The 25,901-nt window shown below is 33.5% G+C and overlaps 2 protein-coding genes and 3 long non-coding RNA genes across 6 annotated transcripts in view; 2 read left to right on the top strand and 3 right to left on the bottom strand.

Moving 5' to 3' along the window:
* The window catches only part of LOC123664045 (calcium uptake protein 3, mitochondrial), a 116,441-nt gene extending 99,342 nt beyond the window's left edge, over positions 1 to 17,099 (bottom strand). The window contains exon 1 of the mRNA XM_045598665.1: positions 16,855 to 17,099. Coding sequence (XP_045454621.1) covers positions 16,855 to 17,058 — 204 coding nt within the window. The 5' untranslated portion in view covers positions 17,059 to 17,099. The remainder of the gene's footprint in view (positions 1 to 16,854) is intronic.
* On the bottom strand, positions 13,004 to 13,698 carry LOC123664046. The gene is made up of 2 exons (XR_006744753.1): positions 13,370 to 13,698; positions 13,004 to 13,288 (listed from the first exon to the last, which is right to left on the bottom strand). It is a non-coding gene; the product is annotated as an uncharacterized LOC123664046 (long non-coding RNA).
* Positions 16,153 to 17,614, top strand: LOC123664047. The gene is made up of 2 exons (XR_006744754.1): positions 16,153 to 16,235; positions 17,343 to 17,614. It is a non-coding gene; the product is annotated as an uncharacterized LOC123664047 (long non-coding RNA).
* Positions 17,615 to 17,759: 145 nt separating this feature from the next.
* On the bottom strand, positions 17,760 to 19,175 carry LOC123664170. 2 transcript variants are annotated; one of them, XM_045598768.1, is made up of 2 exons: positions 18,771 to 19,175; positions 17,760 to 18,445 (listed from the first exon to the last, which is right to left on the bottom strand). In XM_045598768.1, the coding sequence occupies exons 1-2, from the start codon at positions 19,152 to 19,154 to the stop codon at positions 17,882 to 17,884; spliced, it is 948 nt and encodes a 315-aa protein (XP_045454724.1). In that variant the 5' UTR covers positions 19,155 to 19,175; the 3' UTR covers positions 17,760 to 17,881. The 2 variants fall into 2 exon arrangements, with proteins under 2 accessions (XP_045454724.1, XP_045454725.1); XM_045598769.1 differs by having other exon boundaries at positions 18,864 to 19,175.
* On the top strand, positions 18,793 to 19,491 carry LOC123664172. Its single transcript, XR_006744789.1, has 2 exons — positions 18,793 to 18,859; positions 19,166 to 19,491. It is a non-coding gene; the product is annotated as an uncharacterized LOC123664172 (long non-coding RNA).
* Positions 19,492 to 25,901: the final 6,410 nt, after the last annotated feature.

The following is a 25,901-nucleotide window of genomic DNA, read 5'->3' as shown; positions in this document are numbered from 1 at the left end:
CAAACAATAGGGATACAATCGTAAAATGAATTCACTTAACCCGTCGTTTAACCGCATCATACGCTGCAGAAGTACTAAAATTCCTTATTCGTCCGCAATAGCGATCCTGGATTCCAGCGATAACCTAGAAAGTTGGTAGCGTGATCGTACAGTAATAGACACTATTAACGGAACCCAGGAAGCCGACGCGACTTAATCTTCCACACGGAAATATAACTTGTTGAAAACGTGTTTACTTCATATAATATTTCAATAATAATTGCCAGAGATGAATCAGTACTAAGATATTCAGGATTCGAGCTACATCACGGGTTCGTGTTTGATGCATTGCGGTAATTGAAATATATGGTAAATGTTTATGCGATATGACTTTTAGGTTTAAACATTTCTATTACAAGATTTTATAACTGTAATTGAAGGATCAATAAGAATTTATGTCTATTTGGCAAATAAATAAATGTGTACTTGATTTCGCTTCCCGTCTTCAACATTATTAACAACTGCACGGGAAGATCCAGCTAAACATATTGCATGATTTGTTATCTTATAAATCTTGTTTTAAAATACATAATCTTCTAAATTTTTTGAAGCTTTGCTTTGACGCCTTTTATATCAAGTTTCTGTAATATTTTATTTAAGGTTTGGTATTCAGCGTTTTAAATAAACCCAATTTATAATATCAAATCTGAAAGGGTAACAGTTTTGTCTCGACTAGTTTATCTTCAACTCCGGGGTCACACAACTCACGCGCGACTAAATTATAAACATATTAGAGCATTGTTGCCTGACAAAGCGATTTCGCTGTCCAAACAAGAATCGATAACAAATTATAACATTATATCGGTCGACAATGATCATAAAATCTTGGACAAAAAAACTCATACTGACCGTGTAGAACTGGATCAATGGGCGACGTTGGTGGCCCATTCTTCGAATCACCCTTTGCTTAATGTCTCATAGAGCATTATGGGCATTTATTAGGGGTTGTATGCAATTTAGGGTCACCGTTGAATAGCATCGACTGATTTACTTTTAATCGTGAGTGCGATACTATCAGCCGTTCAGGGTTTTGTTACGAGCGCGCCGGGTTATTACTATTTGTTTTCTCTGAATGATTTAGTTTTAAGTGTTATGTATTCAGCTCGCGTGTTAAATGTATTTGGGAATATATTCGATTAGTTCATTTTACATTTTGTAGATATATCAGATTGATATTTATAGCTGATTCAGGTTTAGAAATTTATTTAATAATTTCGATCACATCGATTACATCAAAATACGCACAGTCAAAGTACCAAATAGCTTTGTTTTGAGTACATACAACATAAAATAAAATCTGGAATTATCGCATTTATTTAGTTCATGTTTCGTATCAAATTAAACGTTGTAAGCATTTTTTGAAACAAAATTTTCTCATATCAGTGGACATTATATAAATGTGTATCCCAAAGCTAAATTTTTTTCTCGAGCACAGACACGTATCTGCACATTATAAGAACATCAGCAAAACTTAACTACTCATGTCAATAAATATGTGTGTATGTATTTATACTTGTAAGTTTGTATTATATTACAGTTATGTAACTATTTTCGTTATGTTGTTATTTCTTGCACTGTGTCCCCCGCTATATGACACTCTCTCTCATGACCATTGGTTGACTAGAAGAGATCTCTTCTAGGGATAAGTCCACCTTTGCCATCAACTTTACGTGTAATTTTTTGTATTAAATTTTATTATAATTAAATTAATTTAAAAATTATTCTTTTTTTATTTTCTTTTTTTAATTTTTTATATTCTTTTTTTAAGTGCAATAAAGTATATATACATATAAAACTAACTAAAATCACTCACTACTCGCTCGCTCCTCACTCCGTAGCTTTTATCAAACCAATAGTAGTTCCTCGGAGACCTCATACAGGATTATGTTTCTCGGACAGGAAAAAAGTAGTCAACAAAGGAACACGTTACACGAAACGAAACGAACACAAGCTTGACGCGAGACGCGGCACTCTCGTTTAAATTAACTCGATGATATTTTTGCGAGTATCGTATTCGGTCGAAGCATTACACGGGTTGGAGTTAAATATAGACAGATAGATAGTAGGGTTTTTTTTTGTGAGTTTTTGTACTTTGGTTACGTCCCTGGAATGTATGAATACTTAATACACTCTTATCAATTTCTAAACTAAATAAATAATAGATAATAATTTTTCTCTCTATTACATGCTTTTGTAAATAGAACATGGTACTATTGATAATTGCTAGTTAAAAGTTAAGTAGTTCACCGTTGTCGTAAAGTACTACTAAATAAACTATAGGATTATGCATGCATGCATTCAGCCTGTATCATCCCACGGCTGGGCATAGACCTCTTTCTCCGAGTAGAAGAAAGATTACAGCTTAATCCACTACGCTGTTCTGCTGCGGGTTGGTGGATATATGTAGTCCCCTTGTTCTATTTCTGAGGCTAAACAAAATACTGGGATATCGTCATTTATATAAAGTTATAAGAAACAACGATTACGATTTTATTATACAAAGATATCTTCTAAACAAAATATATTTTTGCGGCTGATGTTCTTTACTCTAAACATAAAATAAATAATAATAAATAAATATCTTATAACATACACACACGGTCCTCTGTTTCTACAGTAAGCAATTTAATGCCTGTGTTATAGGTAACAGCCGTCTATTATATTTCATTTTTTTTATAAATATACATAGAAATAATACATATATAAATACACACATTACACCCAGATTCAGGCGGGAACCGAACCCGCAATCCGCGCAACAGAAAGCAGGGCCACTACAAACTGCGTCAGCGGTATAATAAGTATAAAATATACGTTGAAAACAATGCAGATGATGCTGTGGATATAAGCCAGAAGAAATTATATTTTAAAATTTTATATTCTTTTAACCAAATTTAGAAGGTATTCTCAACTAAAAAAATCTGTATCTATAACATAAATCCAAATAGTGGAAACAATACAATACCAAATAGAAGATATGACGACGAATACAAGGAAATCTTAAAACCTAATTATAATCCATTTCACATAGGATGGGTACGGTGACATTTGATATGTTCCAATACACGCTCACTATTTTCAACAAATCGGATAAATATACATTTTTAAAAATCACCAATTAGTTTCCAAAGCAAATAATAATGCTTGATTAGATTGAAATTGTATTTATATATGCGTTTTTACATTTTAAACAAAATAAAAAAGGTACAGAAAAAATGATAACTTAAAATTACAGGCATGAAACGAAACGTTTAATGATAGGGATTGACATGTAGTAATCGGCTAAAATAAATAATCGTAACGGCCATCTTGTGAATCGCGTCATCTCACTGACTCGAGATATCTCAATCAGTACTTTCTGTCTTGTATGCTTCCCGTGTTTTGGTTTTGCCAGTTGCTATAGTTGTATTTGTTGCTGTTTTATTGTTGTTAAGTTCTGTTATTATTTTTTTTTAATTATTCATTTTGTGTGTGTGTTCTGTTCTGTAAAATGCCGAAAAGAACAAAAGAAGAGCGTTTCAAACAGTCAATTGGTTGTCCGCTTTCGGGAATACTTTGAACGAGAGTGAGAAAATAGCGGTCCATTATTATCTGTCAACCACATAGTGGATCGAGTTGCACAGGCACTTGAAATTAGGCGTAATACAGTGTCAAAAATTACTTCCGCCTATCGCAGTCCACTGTTGGACATAGGCCTCCACAAGCTCGTGCCAAAAAATGGCGTGAACTCATGTGTGTTGCCTATAGTCACCACGCTGGGCGGGTTGGTGACCGCAGGGCCGGCTTTGTCGCACTGAAGACGCTGTTGCCCGTCTTCGGCCTGTGTATTTCAAAGCCAGCAGATGAATGGTTATCCCGCTATCAGTCGGCTTTATAAGTTTCAAGGTGGTAGTGGAACTGTGTTAGCCCTTAGTCGCCTCCTACGACACCCACGGGAAGAGACGCTGGTGGCTATATTCTTTATTGCCGTAGCCACACAGCTTAGTGTCAAAAGTAAGTAAAGAAAAGTATGGTGACACCAATATGGAAGATAATAAGTTATCGACTCCCAAAAAGAGGCAAAGGAAATAAATGTTTGGTCGTTGAGGTTGAATATGATTATTGGCGGAGAAATGAGTTGCCCACAGTTTTACAATAATTAACGTCTTTGAAAGATGCCAAATTATTTAATGGAAGTGTGACATCATTATGGCAACTTTTAAATAAAATTGGATTTCCATAAAATAAAAAAAAGTTCACAAACGGAAAAGTGTGTGAAAACTTTGTGAAATTCTTAGAAAAGGCGAAAAACATTACGGATTGGAACAACGTAGTATTCCTTGACTAGACATGGTTGAAGGCCAATCATACTGTTGGCAAAGTATGGACAGACGACACTGCTCATTCTTCGACTAAAGTACGGGAGGGTAAAGGCGAACGACTAATAATTTGCCACGTGAGCTGTGTTAATGGGTTTGTCGATAACTCATTTCTCGCGTTTAATACCACCCTTAAAATATTATTTATTCACTATAGCGATGATTAATTTTTAATAAGCAGTTAATTTTTTTTTATTTTTATATAATCGATTAAAGGTTAACCGCATTTGTACTCGATAATCGAATTACATCAATTAATTATGCATGGTCACCTCACTATAGAGTTAATTTGACATGTGTCACCGTACCCATCCTACGTGAAATAGAGTATAACATTAAAACTCCGCTCCAGGAAACCGCACGCGTCGATAGCAGTGTCGCTAGAGAAACCAATTGTTGCACATCCTCGCCATACTCAACACGAACTTGATGATTAAGAGCGTCAATTGAAATGAGACCGCAGGTTTCGATGACGGCACGCATTAGACCAGGGTTGACATTTGGCTAAACTTCATCAAATCTAAACTAATCTAAGATATTTAGAGAATTTGGGTTTCATTTGTTTAACTTGTAATACTAATTTATTTTTTCAGAATATTTTTTTTGCATATATTACGCTTCAGCCTGTAATATCCCACTACTGGGCATAGGCCTCTTTCCCCATGTAGGAGAAGGATCAGAGCTTAATCCCCCACGCTGCTCCAGTGCGGGTTGGCGGATATATTCCCTACTATGAGTAACGATAGCTATCAAGGTGTACATGATAACAACCGGGACCGACGGCTTAACGTGTTCTCAGAGGCACAGTGGGGAGACCCACAAGGACTGCACAAACACCCAGACTACGGCAAACACCTGTATGTAATGTTTGTCATGTGCGGGGATCGAACCCGCAACCGCCAGCGCAACAGATACAATCCATGGCTGTAACCGTTGCGCCAACGCGGCGTCATACATATATGTATAAGTATAATCAAAATTAACTACATCCAAAGGATGACTACAAATTCTCGGCAATACTTGATAAATAAAAGTAATAAACATTTGTGATAATGTACAAATAGGTAGACACATAAATTCATCAAGAATATACGTTGGAGAGATCCAAGCTGATAACAAAACGTTATAGTGCTTTTTAAACTTTACATAATTTCCCATACAAAAAAAAATAGTGAAAAATTCATATGTATATTATTATCGCGCATTTTCAATAAATAATACCATATACAACCTAAATCTCAATGTTATTGTGATTTTCAGAATAAAATCTTGCTCCACCTTGAAGACCAGGAAATAAATATGGATGGCAGCCCTGAATTACTATAGATGTTCCTAGAATTGTATACGTGACTTTAATCAGGCGTGATAGCTGGTGTGAGGCCAAATTGTACAGAATATTGATCATATGACTAACGAGAATACATCGAGAATGGCTTATGACATTCCTAGTCATTTATTAATAAATAATATTATAAATACTGTATGTGTGTATTTGTGTGTGTATGTTTATTACTTTTTCACGCAAAAGCTACTGGGCTGGTTTTAATGAAATTTGGTATGTTAGTGGAGATCTAGAATGAAACATAGATTACTTTTTTGAAGTCGGTTAAAAAGTAGCCTAAGTCACTCATTCCAATTACATCAACTTCGGTGTGATACAGAAACAAACATCCATCCATTAGCGTTTCAACCTTGTTATAATAGTCATCTATAGTAGTAATAATAGTAGGACAAAAATGTATATTTTTAACCGACTTCCAAAAAAGGAGGAGGTTCTCAATTCGACTGTTTTTTTTTTTTTATGTATGTTACATCAGAACTTTTGACCAGGTAGACCGATTTCGATAAATTTTGTTTTAATCGAAAGGTGATGTGTGCCAATTGGTCCCATTTAAATTTATTTGAGATCTAACAACTACTTTTCGAGTTATATCTAATAATGCGTTTTTACTTGACGCTTTTTTCGTCGACCTACGTTGTATTATACCGCATAACTTTCTACTGGATGTACCGATTTTGATAATTCTTTTTTTGTTGGAAAGGGGATAACCCTAGTTTGGTACCATGATAAGGAAACCAGGATCTGATGATAGGATCCCAGAGAAATCGAGGGAAACTCTTGAAAATCCGCAATAACTTTTTACTGGGTGTACCGATTTTGATAATTTTAATTTAATCGAAAGCTGATGTGTGTCATGTGGTCACATACAAATTTTATTGAGATCTGATAACTACTTTTTGAGTAATCCTTGATAACGCGTAGTTACTTGACTAATTTTTCGTCGATCTACGTTGTATTACTCGTCGATGTAATTGAAGTCGGTTTTTTTTTCGTTTGCGAGCAAACACAATTATATAATTTAATTTGGTAAAACGAATTGACGGAGACAACTGCACTGAGAACAGCTTCTATTCGAGATACCATTGCCGATTGCTCCCATAGATCAAATCACTTCATCCATTCTAATTTACTTCAAAAGCACTTGGAATTGAAATTCGAGAAAACAAATTATCTTCTTAATTTAGACGCCGGCCCTGATACTTGGCTGTACAGTTTCAAAGTTAGGAGCACTATCGCCCCTCATTTAGGGCTGCGAAAATTTTCACAACGATATTATGTGATAATATGCGCACCTGGCATATTTATTTTGTTTATTATTCATTGTACCTCAAATATATACAGTAAAATAAAGAAAAGATGAAGATGTACAAAGGCGAAAATATTACGACAAAAGAGCGATTTATTCCAGAAAATCTTTTGGTACAGACCGGTTAGAAGAGTACATATCACGTTTCATTCCATCAAAAGATTGGAAGAGTTATCATTTTGAGTTTCCGATATTTCGGTATGATTGCTAGTCGTTTTGACGCATACACTAACACAGTATTTGTGGTGATGGCAATGAGGTCTTGTGGCAATCAAATCTGATAAAGGCATGACGTGGATTCTAATTTTGTTTTAGGAGTATTGCTAGCCCTAGCACCGCCTAATTGAATGTCCTGTCACCGATGGTCGAAGATCTGGGTTAGATGACCCTAGATCGCGGCGGTTGACTCTCGTCCGGATATAAATTAGATCATTTCGTGCCTCACCGGTGACGATAGGGATCATAACGAAATGTAGGTAAATCGATGAAGGAAGTAAACAGCAAATAATTGCAAGAATCCCGTACGGGAAACTGTTCCATTGGTGGGTCAATGATCAACTAATGATTTCGAAACACAGTCGTCTTTACGAGACAATTATTACTATAGATTATGGAGCCATCGTGCAACATCTTAACCTTATCTTTAAATATATAATAATATTATTATTTCCACTAGCCTATGGCGCATACCACGTTTAACCCCCACCCGCTGAAGTTAACCTATATTTTACAAACTTTACCATTTACCAAGCACGAGAAAGCAATCCATCAGACCGAGTCGTTTAAGGAAATACCTTAAACATACTAAGTGAGTCAGAAAACGGTGCCATTGTCTCACCTATTTGTAAACCCATTTGGTCGACCATTACACCGCAACTAGAGAGATGAATTATTTATCATTTCCCATTATAAAAGGCGCGAATTCTATCGTGATTCAGGCCGGATGCGGTGCGTTTGACTTGTAGTTTTGGCGTATTTACCGGTCTGTTGCATCATAAACAAAATCTAAAATTTCTTTGTTCAAGTTGGCATTAAAAATCACGTATATTTTCGTTTAACAAAGTATATATAATATTTTGATGAATTAATGAATGTAGCTAAAAGCTATATCACAAATTCGTTGAGATTTTCGTCGTCTATTCTCACTGAAATTTTATTTTTTTTTTCAAAACACGTGTACTCTCAAGTTTGTGTGCTCTAAAAAACTTAATTTAACTATTTGACGACGCGTTGGCGCAGAGGTCATAGCACTGGCTTTCACGCTGGCGGACGCGGTTTCGATTGTCGCTTACGACAGAAATTTGTATCGGCCATATAGATGTCTGTCGTGGTCTGGGCGTTGTGTCTGTGTATTGTGTGTGTTTCGGGACCCCCAACACAGGAGAAAATTTTACTGGGGGATCCGTTGAGTGTGAAGCGTTTATTATTTATCATTAAATATATGTGTGTAATCTCTTCCCGTGGGTGTCGTAAGAGGCGACTAAGGGATAACACAGTTCCGCTACCACCCTGAAACTTAAAAAGCCAACCGGTGGCGGGATAACCATCCAACTGCTGGCTTTGAAATACACAGGCCGAAGACGGGCAGCAGCTTCTTCGGTGCGACAAAGCCAGTACTGCGGTCACCAACCCGCCTGCCCAGTGTGGTGACTATGGGCAAAACACATGAGTTCACGTTATTTTTGGCGTAAACTTGTGGATGCCTATGTCTAGCAGTGGACTGTATAGGCTGTAATGATATGTGGATTATTGGTATGTTTTCTAATCAGTAAAAACTAATAGAGATTTTAACCATAATTTTATTTATGATGTTTTTATAAGGGTCTGAAATAATAATACACAAAGCTGTCATGCCAGCGGTAACCTGTCATACCTAGTCTGGCGCCAGTGATTAAAAATATCTTTGTTTATTTATATGAGTAGAGGCTTTATTACATAAATTTTAAGTAAATATCTAAGGTAATTTCTCTAATAAGATGATAGTGGCAGGGATTTCATAGTGTACTTAGAGAGAGATTTAGATTCGAGATAAATGTGTGTTTGTGTTAAAGATATTTATATTTATAAATATTCGGACGCCAACACGCTTAAGCACTAAGACTGAGATTTTCTAGTAGTGGCTGACAAAAGTCGATAAATCTAATGTTACATACAAATATAAACATATTTTAAATATTACTAAATTATTATAAACGGGATACCATGTTTTTTTTTTCATTTTTTCACATCATTTTAGCAATAAAAATAAATAACCATGTTAATTTAAAATGTTATATTTAAATATTTTTTAGGCCTAAAACTATGTCACTATTTGGCCTACTGTACTTTAGTAGATTAGAACTTACAAATTTTATTTCAAACTATACAGAATGTTATTCCCACAGTCAGTCAGCATTAAAGAAATAGGCAATATTTTTATAGTAAAAAAATTAAAAACTAATAAATAATTGTGTCTTAAGCACAAACAAGACAATAAAACACGCAATGAAATACAATGCTACTGCATCGCATCATCGTCGCTATTTATCGATAAAGAGACGGCGATAACATCACTAGCTGGGCTAACTTAAGCCACACGCACATTATAGAGTCGGTACTTTAGATATAGTACCAATTTTGAAGTACAGAAGAGTTTCTTTGATGGTTTGTGTGTCTGTTTTAACGCACTAATATAATACCTAGTAGAGTATTTTTGTAGTTAATTTACATTGACATTAAGCCTGTGAAGGTTATATGCTGCAAAAAATATATATCTACTAGCAGTAAACAAGTTATCTTGCCGCTAAGCGCTATTTAAAAATAGGAGTTGGTGGTAGAAGGGTGAAAATTTAGGGTTGTATGTATTTTTCAACGCCAAATCATAATAAAATAAAAAATAAATAATTTATCTAAAAATTGATAAAAAAATTAGGGGTGGACTACCCTTAACATTTAGGGGGATGAAAAATAGATATTGTTCGATTCTCAGACTTACCCAATATGCACACAAAATTTCATGACAATCGGTCAAGCCGTTCGGCCAAACCAGTGACTGGGGAAATAGTTAAACTGACGCGACAAACTGATCAGTTTAACTGACACGAAAAACTGATCAGTTTAACTGACGCGAAAAACTGATCAGTTAAACTGACGCGAAAAACTGATCAGTTTAACTGACGCAAAAAACTGATCAGTTAAACTAACGCGAAAAACTGATCAGTTTAACTGACGCAAAAAACTGATCGTCAATGCGCAGCTTAATGTTACTCAGTGATAGCGTAGCATTCGCCTGGTGAAATAATTTATAATCGGTTCAGTAATTTTAAATGTTGTTACAAACAGACAAAACAAAGTATTTTTTATACTATTAGTGTAGAAGTGTGGATAGTAGTTGATCTTCGGTGATAAATGTCTGTTTAGTGGACGGCAGCGAGAGTACGGTAGAGTTGGTAATGATAGGAATAGCGCGCGACGCGCGGGCGCCGCAAAACGAACAAGCAAACAGCGGATCGAAATTAATACAGAATTCATCGATAAATAACAGCCGGAAAACGCACTGGGTTCAGTTAATACAGTCGTAGATCGTCGATATGTCCCGTAAAATTAATATAAATATTGTTATTATGAGGGCATTAGCAATTCAGCGAGCATTCAATGAAACGTAAAATATATTTAAATCGAATAGACAGCAGTCATTGAGGATGTTAAGTATGTTGGTAGTAGTTGCCATTAACTTTATGAAGCTGTATAGAAGAAGAAATGTCAATCATGATAAAAACAAGAAGTTATTAAAAGGCTGATTAAAAGTCACCTTATTTTAATGCGAGAATAATTTATTGTAATCGTTCTTAAGCCAAAAAAAACTTGATACTTCTATCTAACTTATATCTCCCTCTCAACATGCGTAAAGAAGTTTTACGCCCGATCACACTTTTCGTAACGCTCTCGTCACTCATTCACCAGCTTACTCCCTAAGTAAAAGCGTGCGCAAAGAAATTTTACTGCAATAAAAAAAAAGTTTAGACCTATTTATAATTCTTTTAAATCATTGTCTACACAGATCAGACGTACAAAAATATCCGGATCCGAGCAGACCGTTCAATCAAAACCGAGACACTTCTTCGATAGCGTCGCTCGGAGCTAGTCAGCTAGAAAAATTGGAGATCGAGCGACAGATAACATCCGATTTAATTATCGATTAAAAACTATTTTTTGCAAAAAAAAATGTTTAAATATCAAACGGTCAACTGTATTGAAAACATAACAAAGCGAATGTTGATATTAAAATTAAACACAATAAACCTGTTTTTAACCGACTTCCAAAAAAGGAGGAGGTTCTCAATTCGACTGTATTTTTTTTTTTTTTTTTATGTATGTTACATCTGAACTTTTGATCGTGTGGACCGATTTCGAGAAATTTTGATTTAATCGAAAGGTGGTGTGTGCCAATTGGTCCCATTTAAATTTATTTGAGATCTAACAACTACTTTTCGAGTTATATCTAATAATGCGTTTTTACTTGACGCTTTTTTCGTCGACCTACGTTGTATTATACCTCATAACTTTCTACTGGATGTACCGATTTTGATAATTCTTTTTTTGTTAGAAAGGAGATATCTCAGGTTTAGTACGATGATAAGGAAATCAGGATCTGATGATGGGATCTCAGAGAAATCGAGGGAAACTCTTGAAAATTCCCAATAACTTTTTACTCGGTGTACCGATTTTGATAATTCTTTTTTTGTTGGAAAGAAGATATCCCTAATTTAGTACCATGATAAGGAAACCAGGATCTGATGATGGGATCTTAGAGAAATCGAGGGAATTTCTTGAAAATCCGCAATAATTTTTTACTGGGTGTACCGATTTTAATAATTTTTAATTTAATCGAAAGCTAATGTTTGTCATGTGGTCACATATAAATTTTATAGAGATCTGATAACTACTTTTTGAGTAATCTTTGATAACGCGTAGAAACTTGACTATGTTTTTCGTCGATCTACGTTGTATTACTCGTCGATGTAATTGAAGTCGGTTTTTTTTTTCGTTTGCGAGCAAACACAGTTATGTATACTTCTAACGAGTTCAGAAGTAAAAAGTTTTCAAAACAATGGAGTTGAGATTGCCATTTGCACCGCGGGTCACTCGTTTAATTCTGGCCACTGCTGACTGTTTATTTTATAGTTATTCTAAATTAAATACATAAAAAAACTTATAGTTTATTTCTTTAGCTATTAATTATTCTAAGGAATTTACCGCATTCTATCCTTATGTAGTATGTCTAGAATGTAAAAAAATAAATAATTAGTCCAAAAAGTAACTAACTTATTCTTTCAACGCGATTTAACTAAAATCATCTCGGAGTACCTTAACATCGAAATCTGTCAAACAAGGAACCAGTTAACGACAAGTTCTAATATCTCATTAACACGTTTTTAACAGTTTTAACCGCCCGAGGACACAGGATTAATTGTCAACATTAGTAGGCGGGAAGTATTGGGCTTTCTGGGTGGCATGTTACCCTTTACTTTATCCAGATGATAATTACCAATAAGTATGTCTTTGCATGTTTTTTTAAGCTTACAAGATTCCTTAAGGAATACGCTTTCAAACTGAAAATAGTTAGTTCATTCAGTGTTAACCACCAACGCTTAAGTTATCGTATAACGTTGTTTTAATGTCTATACTAATTATGTAACTATTAAAGGATTGTATAAATTATAATTAGATACTTATTGAAATGAATTTCTTATGTCTTTAATAAATTTAGTTAAACGTTTCCAAGATTTTCGGATATATATTGTGGAACATTTATTTTTGCGTTATATAGAAAAAAAATATTTAATCAGTATTCGAAGAATTTGAATTTGCGGTCCGTTTGGTCCCTCATTGGTTGGATTTGGAATCAGCGCATTCATATACATAAGAAACATAATCGGGCTAGTTCGAAAAAGATTTTCATTTGCATTTTTATTTTTAACCATATTTTTCTTTTTTTTTTTTTTGGAATTTTCTCCATCATTCTTGAATTTATCGTATCTCGAAATATTTAATTTTTGGGCCTGTGCAATTACTTATTCACGTTAAATAGTAAATTTGATATAAGGTTATTTTTGAATGGGATAAAATAGAAAGTACTTTTAATTATTTGTGTGACACACACCACTTACAGACAACTTTAGACAAATGACATGATGACAAGCAAAAACAAATAATTATTTTAAACAACAAAAATATTTAAACAAATTTTAAAATCAAAAATTACTTTGTTCAAGTATGCCATACTTTGTTCAAGTATGCCATACTTTGTTCAAGTATGCCATACTTTGTTCAAGTATGCCATACTTTGTTCAAGTATGCCAGGCTACAAAAGCAATTTTCAACTGTCATTTTACAAATTAAAATTAATTTCTGCTTTAATGAATTACTTAATTATAGTCAAAGTGAACGTACCGCTGACTCGGAATCTATTCTGCAATAATCACGAAAAACTTCACAGTTACTAAGTTTTGAAAAATATATAATATTAATTTTTGACGTGACAACGTCTAATAAATCGATGAAGGCTTGCAAGAAAAAGGATGACCCATTGTAGTGTTACGCTCATTGTAGCGTTACGTTAAGTGTCGATTGGCAAATGCGTCTGAGGAGGTGTTTTTAACCGACTTCCAAAAAAGGAGGAGGTTCTCAATTCGACTGTATTTTTTTTTTTTTTTTTTTTTTTATGTATGTTACATCAGAACTTTTGACCGGGTAGACCGATTTCGACAAATTTTGTTTTAATCGAAAGGTTGTGTGTGCCAATTGGTCCCATTTAAATTTATTTGAGATCTAACAACTACTTTTCGAGTTATATCTAATAATGCGTTTTTACTTGATGCTTTTTTCGTCGACCTACGTTGTATTATACCGCATAACTTTCTACTGGATGTACCGATTTTGATAATTCTTTTTTTGTTGGAAAGGGGATATCCCTAGTTTAGTACCATGATAAGGAAACCAGGATCTGATGATGGGATCCCAGATAAATCGAGGGAAACTCTCGAAAATCCGCAACAACTTTTTACTGGGTGTACCGATTTTGATAATTTTTAATTTAATCGAAAGCTGATGTTTATCATGTGGTCACGTATAAATTTTATTGAGATCTGATAACTACTTTTTGAGTAATCTTTGATAACGCGTAGTCACTTGACTATTTTTTCGTCGATCTACGTTGTATTACTTGTCGATGTAATTGAAGTCGGTTTTTTTTCGTTTGCGAGCAAACACAATTATGTTATGACGCTGTCACTGCCTGTCACGTTAAACTATCGTCCATAAACCAACTTTACAGATAACCAATTTTATATTAAGCGTCCGCTCTTGTGTAATGGTACGTGTGCCTTGTCGGTGGCACCTAAACACCGACGGTCGCGGGTTCGATCCCCGCTCGGAGTGGATATTTGTGTTTATACAAATATTTATTTCCGATCTGGTTGTTAGTCCTTGTGGTTCTCCCCGCCGTGCCTCAGAGAGGACGTTTAGCTGTCGATCACGGTTATCATGTACATATGATAGCAATTGCTACTCATAGTAGGGAATATATATCCGCCAGCCCGCATTGGAGCAGTGTGGTGGATTAAGGTCTGATCCTTCTCCTACATGGGACAGGCGGCCTACGCCCAGGAGAGGGATATTAGAGGCTGAAGCATAGGTTATATTAATATACCTAGCAAAAACCTACTTTACTTATTAAGTAATATAAGAGTATAATTTTGGTGCAGCTTTGTGTACTATTGTCAGGTGACACAAAAAAAAACAAAGACAAGACATGTATAAAAATCAGAAATAAAATAAATAATTATTAGTCCATATCGAGTTTCAATTCTCTTCACTAAACCTAAAACCGCTAAAAACCCTTTGGTGCAGTTTGTAGTAGCCCTGTTTTTTGCTTCGGGGGTTTTGTGTTCGATTTCCACCTGAGTCTGGCTGTGTTGTATTTTATTTATTTATTTGTAATACTTCTATGTATATTTATAAAAATAATTACTTTTAACAGTCTTTGAAAACAAATATCGCTGTCCCCGGGCAATAAAGCGGTAATATCAAAAATCAAATTTTACAGGAGAAATAAAAGAAGCTAATTTGTTTATAGTGCAGTGTACAGTAATCCAAAACAGACGTTCAATATGTCAAATGAAAGCTATTTTTTTTACCAATTTAAGCTTTTAAAAATAATTTTTTAAAAACAAATCGTATAATTTTTTAATGAAATAATTAAAAAAAATGTATAATACAATTCATAGATGATACTATTTTAATTGCAAGATCATTAACAATTACTGTAAAGATGTTCACCGGTTTTTTGTGTTATTTTTCTTAGAGTAATGCAATAATACATAGCTTAGTCGTAAGAGAATTATCCATGCAATAAAATGGTTATTGTCATTTATTCTAACGAAATATTAATAAAAAAAAAACTGAAAAAAATAAGAGTGATAGATTGATACTCAGAGAAGCCAAAAATTAAATAACATTAAAAAGGGTGTAACCGGCGTATACCGCTTTATTGCCCGGGGCCAGCGATATAACACAAGCATAAGTTGCTTACCGTACGAACAGAAGATTGTGTGTGTATGTGAAAGAATTCTAAATATTCAAAAGGCAAAAGTTAAAACAAACTTTTACACAACTCTTTTTAAGAATTCACTGAACAGTTTTTTACCTTTACTTATATTTGAAGTTGAAGTTCCATGCTTTCTAATATATTAGTAATTCTTACATTGTTAACAATTTTGTCTAACTACAAGTTTTTATGTTAACTTAAAACAAAAATTCATCTTCTGCATTCAAAAATCTGCATTAAGATTTCAGGTGAGGTTTGAGATTTCATCGTAATTTCCTCCAACTCAACCGGTTCATGTGTAAACAATAACGAAGGAATCGATCAATCAGTTTAAACTTTCTATTTTATTAGTATTAATAGAGTATAGTTTTATCAAATAGAAGAGAATATGTTGCAGAAGTGCAATACGAGCTTTAACAGCTGTTAAGAGATAAGATATTATAAATTTTGGTTAATTATGTCAATGTACTAGTTGTCTTTTATTATTTATAATTTTTTTATTGTAATCTTTATATAAGCCATACAGATGTTAATCATAGTCATTGTATGATTGTGTTGTGTGCATTTTCAGACCCCCAACACTGGATTTCCAACCTTTAGGGGGTAAGTGTTACGCGTTATTTATTAGATACAAAATTATTAACTACTTTACGATAGTAGCTTTACAACAAGTTAGTAGAAAGGGGGCAACAAGGAAAAAGATTCTTCAAATTCAATAAAAAATCGTATAAAAATAATACAGGAAAATTTCAATTTGAATTTTAAAATTAAAATGAAGGTAGCATATTTTATATTCGTAAAATATGCAATGCTATTGATAATATTTTCTATTATTAGTGTATATACGCAGTTAATAATATTCGTAATTGTTTCCTCATTATTAAAATTTATTTCAATATTATTAAAAGGAAAATTGCAGTATGTTTTCACAAATGCTAAACACTTAAACATCTTCTCTTCATTATGAAAGTACAGAAAAGTTTGTAATTATATTTCCACAGGACAGGTAATATGCTTGTTATAGCGATGATATAATTTCTTAGTTTGTTTACATTCGAAATCGATACCAACATGACATAATAACACTAACCTCTGTAAGTTATACATACTAAAGCCTAAAGCACTAACTACTGTAATCTACAGGAGTACACTGCATGTTGCGTATGTTTCGTGTAAAAATATTTATAAATAGCTTACAGCGAGTTTCTAGTTATAAAAATACCTTTGCTTTGAGAGCGTAGACGGTCCCTCTATTCTTGATATTAGCGGCGTATAACAAAATTCCCCCACCGACAGCACACGCACACATTTTCCACACATAATTGTTGAACTTATTAGGCTTAACGGAACTAAAATTACGCGATAAAACTGGTAAAAAATGCACTTTTCGTAATAATTTTCCCGATGAACGGCTCAGCGTGGCCATGTTGGTAGAACAGCTGATTGACGTGCGTGAGCGAGATAGCTTCATATGATCTGTCAAATAATTGTCAATTATTGCAGGCGAATTGCGAAATATTTTTTGCCGCTTGAATGAAAAATTTTCATTCATAGTAATGTTTCAAAGAATTTTATTCTAGTTAAAAACAAATATTATTAATACTTACCGTTCTGATATAGATGTGCGCGTGCTGTGTTAGCGCATACATTGAAGTACTTGGAGTGAATATTTATTTGTAATTTTTTTTTATATTTTGTTTATTTTTTTAGGTCTGGGTGTCTGTCTCTATGGGCTACCCACCGTGCCTCGGAGAGCAAGACATGCTGTAGGTCCCGGTTGCTTCCATAGATAGCACCTCACGGTTGCCTGATAGGGATTGTTAACCATAGTAGGGAATATTGCAGCCAGCCCACCACAGAGCAGCTTGGTGGACTAAGCTAGAGGCCTATGATCAGCAGTGGGCTGTTTCAGGCTGAATTGTATATTATTGTTAATTCAGCAGCGTAGCTTCTAATTTTCTAGAATCATATATTGAAAAATATCTTTTAGTCTTTGCATTGGAAAGAATTTCAGTTGTATGGTCTTAGTCTCAACAACTAATTTTTAATTTGGATAACTAATATATTAAATAGTTTCAAATTTAAGGTTTCCTAAAATGGTGGTAGTTTTAGAAATGAAATAACTTGTATATGCACATTTTTTTATTGGTGTGAATAGTGATACAATAAAAAATTGAGTGCCACGTATTGAAAAGTAAAACGAAACAATTTTCACATAGTAACTACCATGATTATCAATTAAGTGACTCCTACTCTTTGGTCCAATTTTCTTCTTTACTCGGAGACTCTTCTTGAGTCTCGTGCACAATAATATGATCCACATTTGTGTGGACTACCTCCATCTCCTGAACAGAATGTAACAGAACTCTTTTAATGGTGTCCATGTTATCATACAATCCGTATTCCGACTGCCACAGTATAGTCGATATTAATTGCTGTACATTTCCACGAGAATGACTATTTTTAAGTTTTCTTAATTTATTCGCAACGTAATCTCCAAAGACTGAATATTCGTCCTTTTTTGGACTACTACTGTCAATGACAATCCGCTCCGGTTTCTTGTATGATGTACTGTTTCTCACGACATACTTTGGTACGCTTCGTGGTGGAGTCTGCACTTCTCTCTTAATGGTTCTATATTTCACCCGTTTGCGTTTTGGTTCATAAGTTTCGATGGTTTCATATAAATCGTCGTTGAGCCATTCTTCGTCCGAGTTTCGGCTACCGTGCATCTGTCTAACAATGCTGATTGGTTCCTCATTGCCATCGTTCTGATTTTCAACATCAGTCTCTGAATTTTCAAGCACATCCACCTGCAAGGTTAAATGTTTTGGTTTAGTATTGACATTTTATTTATATGATAACTTAGTTAGAAAGCTTTACGGAAAAAAAAACCATGAGTATATTGCCATTACATAAATGTACAAAATATAGAATATAAGGTTACATTTTATTAAGATTGACAACTATGATGTTATGGTTTATGTAAATAGAAAAAATATTATTAATATTATTATCGCTCATAAACACACGTTTTCATCGATTCGATGTTACACGTGTCTGATGTCTCATTCATCTTTAGCTAACAATAAAGATTGATGAGACCCCATAACCTCATGAATTTAAGAATATAAATACCCGCTGTATTTCGATAATTGGCATTGAATCTTCTGCGAGGGCATTTTGGCTATCTTGTCGGTTTTTAAGATCAACTGATACTGAATAACGTACGTTTTCGTCTTTGTAGGACTTTACATTATATTTCTTCCTCTTTGGAGTGATTGACGATTGTGTCGTGTTATCTTCATCATCGAAGGCACGAAATGTCGACTCGTCCAGAGTACCGTTTTGAACTAAATCCCACTGTATCGGATGCTTATTCACTAAATGTGTTCGTAGATTTGTCGTATTACCGAAATACTTGTATTGCGTATCACATAATTTACACAACACCGCTACACATCTCCCGTTTTCTTCAATACGATCGAAAAATCGCCAAACTAATGATGATGTTTTCTTCATATCGATTCCAGATTACAAATCAATTTGCCGCCTAAAGTTTTATTATTACAGAATCGAAACCGAATAAAAAACGCATCGATTCTTAATGATATCAAAGACTGGCTTGCAAGATGGCGATCGATGAACAGAGCATCGAGCGAGCGCGTTACAACTTACGACCTTCACTCGATAATGGCGTCGGCGCGAGATATTATTTATCTGTGGAAGTTCTGTATACTTCTTCCCAATAAATAAAGCGGTTTCCTTATAATGAAAAATTATTTTATTTTTTACAAAATCACTACTATATTAATTCATTAACTGTTATAGTTCTAGTAAATAAAATAGTTTAATATTTTATTTTTTTATTATTAGTTTGTAGCCAGCGCCACCTACAAAAGCCAGAATGGTATTTTAAAATTCAAAAGTAAATGAATACAAAGAGCAACACTCCGTGTTGCTCTATGAAATGAATAATATATTTTCATATTAGTGTAAAAAATATTATTATAATATTAAGTTTCTACAAAATGTATACATTTATAAAACAAAAATGAATCCGTAACTGTATATCATACCATTCAATCGTTTTCTTAGTGATAAATAAAAAAAAATTAAAGTATAATATCTAAGTATTATGTATACTTATAACTTATTTTTAACATATAGATTCAAAATTATAGAGATCGTGTTCATTTATATACTATCCACCATATAAATAAGCTTACGTGTGGTGTTTTTTTGACGTGACAACGTCTTATAAATTGGTTTGCCGGGTGACACTTCAAGAAACTGCGTTACGCTCCGCTCACGTTATGCGCTCACAATGAGAGCGAGTGAGAGGCACGCGTCCCTTCCACTCGGGCATGGTTAGCCCGCCTAAGAGCGAGAGAGACAGACATAAAAAGTGAATGAAATTCAGTGCGAGATTCTTTGTATAAATTAATGTTTTAAATATAATTCTTTGTATAAATAAATGTTTTAAATTGTTACTATTATTTCATCCTTCTTCCTACTATACGAATGAATATTCACATTAAAATTATTTTACCACTCAAAGTCGTTGTCACGTAAAACTTTCGCCCGTATACCGACTTTACAGGCAACCAATTTTTTTATGTAATTATTTAGTACTTTTGTAATTGTAGATAAGATACAAATGTAATCTTATATTTTATGGATGTTTGTCTTTTTCAAATATTCCTTTCCAGTTTGGATGTCTATCCTTCCTTTCTGTCAATGTGGGTCTACACACCGTGTTTCTGAGAGCATATTAAGCCGACAGTTCGGTATTTATCATAAATACCTGATAGCGATAGTTATTCATAGTAGGAACTACAGAACACATCCGCCAACCTGCAGTGGAGCAGCGTGGTAGATTGAGCTTCAATCCTTCTCCTAGATAGGGAAAGAGGCGTTTTCTCCAAATACATCATGGATACCCTACGGCGCGGGCGCGCCAGAGGGTTATGTCAGACTCCTACTGACTAAAAAACCACCACGTCTGAGCAGTCGTCCGCCTGGGTGGGGCAAGATGGGGTCGCGCTAGCATATGATTAGTATATTATTAACATATAATATTATCTGTTATAATAAGTGTGTCTGCTTTTGCTTATATTTTTGTATCGAAAAAAAAAATCTTTTAAGTATTTTTAATAAAATCACAGTCTGTCTTTTAACTTATAGGTAATATTTAGTTTTCTCCTCTCCCCTTTAATGTAAATCATTTAATTATTTTTTTTTGTAATTTTTTTAAAATTTACGTATATGTTAAGATTATTGTAAGAACAATGCATTATATTAATATTATAAAATGTAAATGTAATTATTGTTTAATTAAGTATTGTAGTTATGAGTCATTTCACAATTTTACGCTCTGCAAGTTTAGGTAAATTTGGTCGCATCGCGCGAGTCGTACGAGCCGCGCGATCTTTGTGCTAGTAAGTATAGTGTGACAATCAAAAGACCATCTTGATCATTTTCTAATGTATAATAAAAAATTAATAACTATGGTATAAAATGTTATTTACATAATTAATTTGTTAAAAATGTCAAGTATGTTATATAACAACAGTCAATAAATTTAAAATAAAAATAAAAAAATCATTTTTAGGAAACAATTTTTTTTTGAAATTGATTTAGTTTTTTCAGTTTACGAATGAATCTTATATTTACGATATTAATAAAATAGCATTTTATTATGCCCCAGAAAATCTGTGTGTGAATGTGAGTTGCATAGTTTTGGATGAAAGTAGACCAACAAATTTTGGCGGTTTTAATTTTTTTTAACCGACTTCCAAAAAAGGAGGAGGTTCTCAATTCGACTGTATTTTTTTATGTATGTTACTTCAGAACTTTTAACTGGGTGGACCGATTTCGACAAAAAAAATTTAATCGAAAGGTGGTGCGTGTCATTTGGTCCCACTTGAATTTATTTGAGTTCTAACAACTAGTTTTCGAGTTATATCTATCTCTCAGTTGTTATCATATCTCGATGAAATTTAAATGTGACCTCATGATAAATATCAGCTTTCGATTAAAATAAAAATCGTCAAAATCAGTACACCCAGTAAAAAGTTATGCGCTATAATACAACGTAGATCGACGAAAAAATAACCAAGTAATTACGCGTTATCAAAGATTACTCAAAAAGTAGTTATCAGATCTCGATAAAATTTATATGTGACCACATGATAAACATCAGCTTTTGATTAAATTAAAAATTATCAAAATCGGTACACCAGTAAAAAGTTATTGCGGATTTTCGAGAGTTTCCCTCAATTTCTCTGGGATCCAATCACCAGATCCTGGTATCCTTATCATGGTACCAAATAAAATCTATATACCAAATATCTCCTTTCTAATAAAAAAAAAAAAAAAGAATTATCCAAATCGGTATATCCAGTAGAAAGTTATAAGGTATAATACAACGTAGGTCGATGAAAAAAGCGTCAAGTAAAAACGCATTATTAGACATAACTCGAAAAGTAGCTGTTAGATCTCAAATAAATTTAAATGGGACAAAATGACATACACCAACTTTCGATTAAAAGAAAATTTGTCGAAATCGCTCCACCTAGTCAAAAGTTCTGAAGTAACATACATAAAAAAATACAGTCGAATTGAGAACCTCCTCCTTTTTTGGAAGTCGGTTAAAAACAAGAACTAGAAAATATATATATAAAATTCAACATTTTTTTTTCAAACTGTGTTGCTTCTATACTATCCGAAGGAACTTCGTTCCTACCTGGTGTCCCATGACACCACATAATTTATTTATTTTTTGATAACGCGTATTTACTTGACTATTTTTTCGTCTACGTTGGATTACTTGTCGATGTAATTGAAGTCGGTTTTTTTCGTTTGCGAGCAAATACAATTATTTAACTCAATGACACCGACAAACATATTAATTAACAAATAACAAGACAAACAGATTGAAATGCCTATTTGAATTGATAATGTGAGAAAAGAAAATTAAATTATACATTTGTTTACATAAATCGTAATATGTTTATTTTATTTATATTTTATTACGAAAGTATCAAATGCGGTTTATCCGCTATAACAACAGGCGCTTGGCGCGTGTGAGCGAAAGAGACGGCTGCGCAGAATTTGGCGTGGACCTTACCTCTAAGAGCGCTAGCGCTCGACTGATTTACCGGGCTTGATGCGTGGCAATATATACTATCTTTTTATTATTTAATATAAAATGTATTAAAAATGATTACATCTTTTAATTATTTTTTTTGTATTCCTTAATGATGTAAGTTTACTTTGATGAAGATAGTTCGTTAAAATTTCTTAGTTTTCTAAGAGAAATATCGCTTTTAAAATTGTACTTATTTGGAAAATATTCGTAACTTTAAATTTTTTTTATCGTTTAATAGAGATACAAATGGAATAAAAATCTATGATAGTGGACAACAAAATTATATTCCACATATTATGATATTTTTTTAAAATGGTTTCAACGTAGAGGTTATTGAAAAGTAGGACTTCAAAGTATACATTGCGACCGTTTACCCAGGGAGGAGGCTGATGAAAAGGTTAATAATTTTATACACATAATATAAATCAAAATTCTGATCTGACTATGGACTACAACAAAGGTTGCTCTATTATATTTCAAGAATATAAATTACATTATTGCATCCAACGCTGAGATTAACGACGTCAAAATATTACAATTTCGCGGATTGTTACCGATTTTTGTGAAATGGCTTTTAATGTAAACTAGTGGTCGCCCAGAGGTCGAAATTCAACCATAATTAAAAATTTAAATTAAAGAAAACCAAAAAATAATGAAAATAATTAATTTACATTGACGACGCGTTGGCGCAGCGGTAATAGCACTGGCTGTTGTGCTGGCGGTCACGGGTTCGATTCCCGCTCATTTATATATTGTTTACGCATAATTAAAAAAAAATTAGCATTCCGCACTCCTTACTTATATAAACTATACGTTTACGAAATTTCTTACAACTCCGTCCGCGCAATTTTCGTAAAAAGGGGTACAAAGTTTTTGGTTCACGTATTAATGTATAGATTATAGTATAAATATTGTAAAACAAGCAATCTGGTGTAGTATTTATTTATTTATCCAAGGCTCATCAACGATACAACGTACCGAAAGTAGTTACTTCAACACTGGCTATCGTGCGTCTGCTTCCCGCTGGAGGGAGATATCTTTACTTTTACCAAATTTTGTGTCTGATCTGGGTAATATGTATTTTTGAGTCTGCTCATCTTACCACGAAGAGCATATAAAGCCGTCGGTCCCGGTTGTTATCATGGACCCTTGATAACCCTTGTATCAACAAGAGGCCTTGGCTTAGCAATTTACAGGCTCATGTAGAGCCATCCATTTTAAATTTGTAAGCTAGTAATCTTAAGTACCAATTTTTGAAAATTTGTTTTGTTTAACCGGTCCAAGACAGAACGGTTGTATACACTTTCGTAAATTATGTACAAGTTGTGTATTCAAAGGGCCTGTGTAGGTCTGAATGTTCTGGAACAACTAAAGAACTGAGATTGCTAATTTTTTTCCCAACGAAAAAACCATTTTTTTTCAGTTAAGTTTTTTCAAATTTATTGTGAAAAAATAACATTGTTAAACAAAGACAAGTAATGTGTGTATAAGTATTGTTGGTCAAAATGCAAAAACGACTGTTTAAAAAGAAAATGAAAAGAAAACTGGTGCGCATTTAAGAGTTTTTTATTCAATTGCGGCGTATCTTCTCGTACATTGTCCGCTCCGTCGGTAGAAACCCCAAGTTGTGTCCCATATCTTGGTTCAAAGTGATTGTGTGTGTACGGTATTGTCATATAGGCATTATTTTCTTAACAAACTCATTCATCAAACTTTTTAAATGTAAGTATTTATGTGTGTTTATAAAAAATAAAACAACAAAATATTTCAAGAATCATTTTATTTATCCTTCGGTATAAGAGGCTGTAAAAAGTTTATTGTCTAAAATTTTCGATCAATCTTACTTTTAGTAAAAACTATTTTAAAAGGGTGATTCCAAAGTTACGAGTAAGTCCGATTAGTAATGATAAAAGTAGTTCATGCGCAGAGTTCGACTGTACACCGTTGCGCACCATACGATATAGTTATGTAAAAAAATGTAAAGGTATTGAAATTAATTAAGTAATACTGTTAAGCCCCTCTCACGTTTCCGGTTTACTTCATTGGGGGAAAAAAGTGGGGCGCTAGGAGTCGTTTATTGGTGGGAACCGTTTTAAAAGCATTTCTCTTCCACTCTGCAATTCATTACATTCATTATATACGATTAAAACCTTATAGATTATTTTTTTTAATTTTAAATAAATTTTTCGTGTATAATTCAATAATGAAAGAGTATTAATATTTACATTAAAATGCCTCCCGTTTAAACGTCCTTTTCCCTCGTGTTCAAATTGTGCGAAACAGAAAATGGAGCACGGTCCCGTCCGAGACGTCGGGTATAAACTATTACGAGTAGGTATTTATGGCACATGTGTATAAATAACATAAAATTAACTCATATTTTACAAAACGACAATATTTATCGAGATTATCGATGTTCACGTCACTCAATCGTCGACATGACAGCTCATAAAGAGTACAGTGAAATCGATTATGTGCAATAGCGTATAAAATGTTTAGGAATCGAGTAACCAGATTAAAGATAGGTTTAAATTACACAGTTCTCTTACAACGACTATACAATATAAAATTAAAAAACTAGATACTGTAACGGAGAACTCTCATAATACCGAAATACTGCTTCTATTTCTAAAATATCGATTGGTTTAATTTATCTACATTATAATAATCGTCAGATATAATCGATAAGGAACCCGAATAATTTATTACGAATGAAAATGACAAATTCGACGATGACACTCTAGTTCTTAACGATTTGAGTATATAAATGCTTTTATTTTAAATCCTGTACAGATTTGTCGTTTTCACATGACATTATACAAAAAATACATTATAAATTAAATCGAAATATTCGCTCAACATACACACGTAGGTACAATTATAAAGCTTCTTGTACATTCACTATATTTTCTTGACTTACTGAAGTCAGCGAACTGTGGCGGTGGAGTCTTAAGTCGACTGTTACACGCATTAAACATTCACGTGACATTTTGATTTCTAAGTTAACAAGTTATATTGATACGGTAACCCTGTAAACTGGCAGTGAATTTAATAACATTTTTATTTATATTTATTTTGCATTTGAGTTGAAAGTTCGCTGACACAGTTTAACAGAC

Source organism: Melitaea cinxia, chromosome 21 (genome assembly GCF_905220565.1).
Source record: "Melitaea cinxia chromosome 21, ilMelCinx1.1, whole genome shotgun sequence".
NCBI classification, from domain to species: domain Eukaryota; kingdom Metazoa; phylum Arthropoda; class Insecta; order Lepidoptera; family Nymphalidae; genus Melitaea; species Melitaea cinxia.
This window is presented reverse-complemented; position numbering and strand designations above follow the sequence as displayed.

Coding starts and splice junctions, on each gene's coding strand:
- LOC123664170 (XM_045598768.1), bottom strand. CDS start 19,154: ATGAAGAAAACATCATCATTAGTTTGGCGATTTTTCGATCGTATTGAA. Junction 18,446..18,770: donor CAATTATCGAAATACAGCGG/GTATTTATATTC, acceptor TTAACCTTGCAG/GTGGATGTGCTTGAAAATTC.